The 3608-nt window shown below is 43.4% G+C and overlaps 1 protein-coding gene across 2 annotated transcripts in view; it reads right to left on the bottom strand.

Moving 5' to 3' along the window:
- Positions 1-489: 489 nt before the first annotated feature.
- The window catches only part of ap1ar (adaptor related protein complex 1 associated regulatory protein), a 136363-nt gene continuing 133244 nt past the window's right edge, over positions 490-3608 (bottom strand). For both annotated transcript variants that reach the window (XM_038792171.1, XM_038792170.1), the window contains one exon: positions 490-1395. In XM_038792171.1, the coding sequence (XP_038648099.1) occupies positions 1130-1395 (266 nt within the window). In that variant the 3' untranslated portion in view covers positions 490-1129. The remainder of the gene's footprint in view (positions 1396-3608) is intronic.

Raw genomic sequence — 3608 nt, 5'->3', positions numbered from 1 at the left:
GTGGAATTGAGGTAGGCCAACAGCCTGATCAATTGATTGACGGAGCATGTTTGAACTGCTAAAAAATCACTGACTTCTGCTATTTCATACATTCTACAATTGCCCAAACTAATTTCAACTACTACAGCCAGCACAAAAAAAGGCTTTTGTTTTATACATAAGGAGATATACCTGAATTTATTCAGCAGAATCATGAATTAACACACTATAAGTGCGTACTGTGAATCACTGTAACTTGGTTTCAGTAGTAAGCTTGCAGACTCCACATTAGGAGACCCAAATTGGAATCGCAGTTAAATGTACTCTTTTGTGAACTCTGTATTTGGACAGGAAGCAAGGCGCTTCACTTTAAAAGGAAAACTTTATTTCAGCCAAGGTCTGTCAGGACCCCAGTCACATGACAACACAAATAGCGATCTCATCTACTTTCCTAGTTTGAGGAGGAAGTGGCAGGAACAAAAGGCAACAAGAAATATCTGCGTAGGCATATTCAAAGATCCACTGAAACAAACTAATTTTATTGACCTGAAATATTGGAATATTTTTGTTTGAAAAATGTAACAAACATATAGTGATGGAGAATTATGAGCCAACACTAAGAATAACACAATAAAAACAATGATAGTATAACTTAAAAGGAACCAAGGTTCATTTTCAAGAAAAAAAAAATCAATCTCTTTAGGCTTTATGATATTTACATATCAATATGACAGTAATTATCAAACCTGATTAATAAACCAGTTTAATAATCCAGTGTATCCATTATTTGTTACTCCTTATACAACCAGAACAGCAGTGGCTCATATAAAAATGAATATCTGCAAACATGCATCTGGTAGCTGAAAGTTTCATCAATTAAAGTTCACATCACATTTCCCCTTTACAACACAGCCTTTTTAATCAACACCCAATGGCTTAAAAAATTCATTCATAAGCTGGAAGTTTACAAGAATTGCACTTAATTATAAATTGTATGTGCTAGCACGATACAAAGCAGTCATGTTCTTTTGTACTCTATGTAGTGTCAGACACCACTCAAAAAGGTAAAATGTCCCACCAGAGTTGAAATACATTCTTATGATGTCCTAAAAGGTTAGTCTCAGCCAATCCACATGATCTGGCAAGATCACTACCTACTCTGCTGATCACCGTCTGTATTTTTCACTTCGTTTGGCGAGAGTTCTAGAACTGGGTTCACAAAACCTGCATACTCAGAATTCCCGTTATCATCCAATTCAGCACTGACAAAGTCATTTTCCCATTCAAGTCCAGTTGACTCATCTGATGCAGACAGGGGGTTGCTCCCAGGTCTGTGGCTGCTGTGCCTCAACGCTGCTTGGAGTATGTCTTCCTCTGTTCTAGAGCGCTCTCTCATCGGAATCATTCTATTAATTCCTTGAATTAAAGAAAATGTCATGTTTTAACCCGGAAGTAAAAACATTCTTGGATGAGGAATCTGTTTCTGCAGCAAAGAAGACATTTTCTATCTGATTCTTACTGAGATGCGATTAAATTCGAAATGTTAATATTTTAACAATAAAAAAGGATTGTGGTCTTGTCACAATCCGTAGCATTAACTAATATCTTTGTTGCAATTTCAACAAAGACTCTTCCCAAGAGCGCAAGACAAAATTTGACAGTGAGCTACATGAGGAGGTATGAGGTTAGGTGATTAAAAGCTTGGATAAAGGTTTAACAAGCATCTTAAAGGATGAGGAAGAGGAGGAGGAAGAAGTAGGGAACTCAAGAGGGGAAAATTCCAAAGCTTACAGCTTACACAGCTGCAGGCATAGCGGCCAGTGGGACAAAAAAAAAATCAGAAATGCACCAGGATTGCAGAAGGCGAGAGTTCTCGGAGTAAGGAGTGATTGGAGGTGATTAGAGATGGGGCTTAACATGGACTTGGAGGTAGCTGAACACGAGGATAAAAATGTTAAAATCGGAGGGACTGCTAGACCTGAAGCTAATGGAGTCAGTGAGAACAGGGATGATAAGTTCCCGTGATTTGGTACGAATAAGTACTTTCAGATGCACTCAAATTCATGGGAAATTGGAAGTCGTCTCGGAAAACATTCGAACTGTCGAGTCAGAAGGTAACAAAAGTATGGAGAAGGGTTTTAGCAACAGAAAGACTGTGGCAAGGTGTTAAAGGGCCAAGTTACAGAGGTGGGAATAGGCAGTCTTGGTGTGAGAGTGGAAATGGGCAGGAGTCCCAGCAAAAGTTGTTGAAAGCAACAGCTGCCAGCCTCTGATTGGCTGACAGAACCTCCACCACTGGGCTCAGATTTCAGGGGAAGGCTCACTGTGGAGCATGGCACAGCCTGACTGCCTTGTGGTTGGCAGGCCTTCCTGGAAAGAGATAGCCCGGGGTCTTTCACCAGCTTTCCAACCAGACCCCTGATGCCTCAGCCAAGAATCTGCCCATCGACTTCCAGTGGCGGCTAAGGAGTAGGTCGCACATTTGGTGGCTCCCATTCAGGTCGGACCTTTGCCCCCGATTTTTTTTTTTTTTTTTTTAAATCGGACTTGATTCGGTAAATTGATGGTGGAGGCAATTGTGGAGTGGATTCCTACATCAGTGCATGGAGGGGCGGACTAGAAGTGTTTGCAAAGGAAGAAATAGATGAACAGAGAAGGCTTGGGCTGAAGCTGCAGCGGGAGAAAGCATGGCGGACAACTGGAGTCCTGGCTTGTCGACCAGCAGATGACGGAGCAGCTGATGCGGTTTATTCAGGAGGGCTTCGCCAAGCAGAAACAGGAATGCTTGTACCCGATTAAAGAATCGATTGCGCGGCTGGAACTTAGATTGGATGCCCAAAACCGGGCGATCCAGAAAGTAGAGAAGGCACTGGCTGAGCAGGAGGAACATCAAACAGCAGTGGAGATCGAGGTGGGGATGCTGAGAGACCAGCAGAAAAGGCTCCTGGAGAAGGTGGAGGACCTAGAGAATAGGTCCCGCCAGCAGAACTTGAGAATCGTCGGTCTCCTGGAGGGGTCCTAAGGAACGGACGCTGGGGCATACATAACGGGCATGTTCAAGAAGTTACTGGGGAATGGAATGTTCTCCCGACCCTTGGAGGTGGACATGCCTCACAGAGCGCTCGCGAGGAAGCCGTGAGTGGGGGACCCCCCATGGACGATGGTGGTGAGATTCCACAGGTACTTGGACAAGGAGCGTATTTTACGGTGGGCCAGGCAGACACGGAGTTGTAAATGGGAGACCAGTATCCTGCGGATCTATCAGGATCTTAGTGCGGATGTAGCCAGGAGAAGAGCGGGGTTCAATCAGATAAAGTCGGCTCTTTTTAAGAAAAAGGTTAAGTTTGGACTGGTGTATCCGCCTGTCTTTGGGTCACATATGAGGAGCAACATTTATACTTTGAGTCGCCCAAGGAAGCGATGGACTTCGCTAAAAGGAAAGGACTGGTGGTGGACTGAGGTCTTTGAACTTTGCTGCAGCGCTCATGTTAAAAAAGTTTCTTATTTTTTTTAGACGTTATCTGCAATGCCTTCTCTATTGATTTGGGGCCTGCTGCAGAGCTGTGTGAGTTAAAGTTTACATTTGCACTGATGGGGGGTGGAGGTGTGTTTGTTAGATGTTGGATTTT

Source organism: Scyliorhinus canicula, chromosome 3 (genome assembly GCF_902713615.1).
Source record: "Scyliorhinus canicula chromosome 3, sScyCan1.1, whole genome shotgun sequence".
Lineage (NCBI taxonomy): Eukaryota > Metazoa > Chordata > Chondrichthyes > Carcharhiniformes > Scyliorhinidae > Scyliorhinus > Scyliorhinus canicula.
This window is presented reverse-complemented; position numbering and strand designations above follow the sequence as displayed.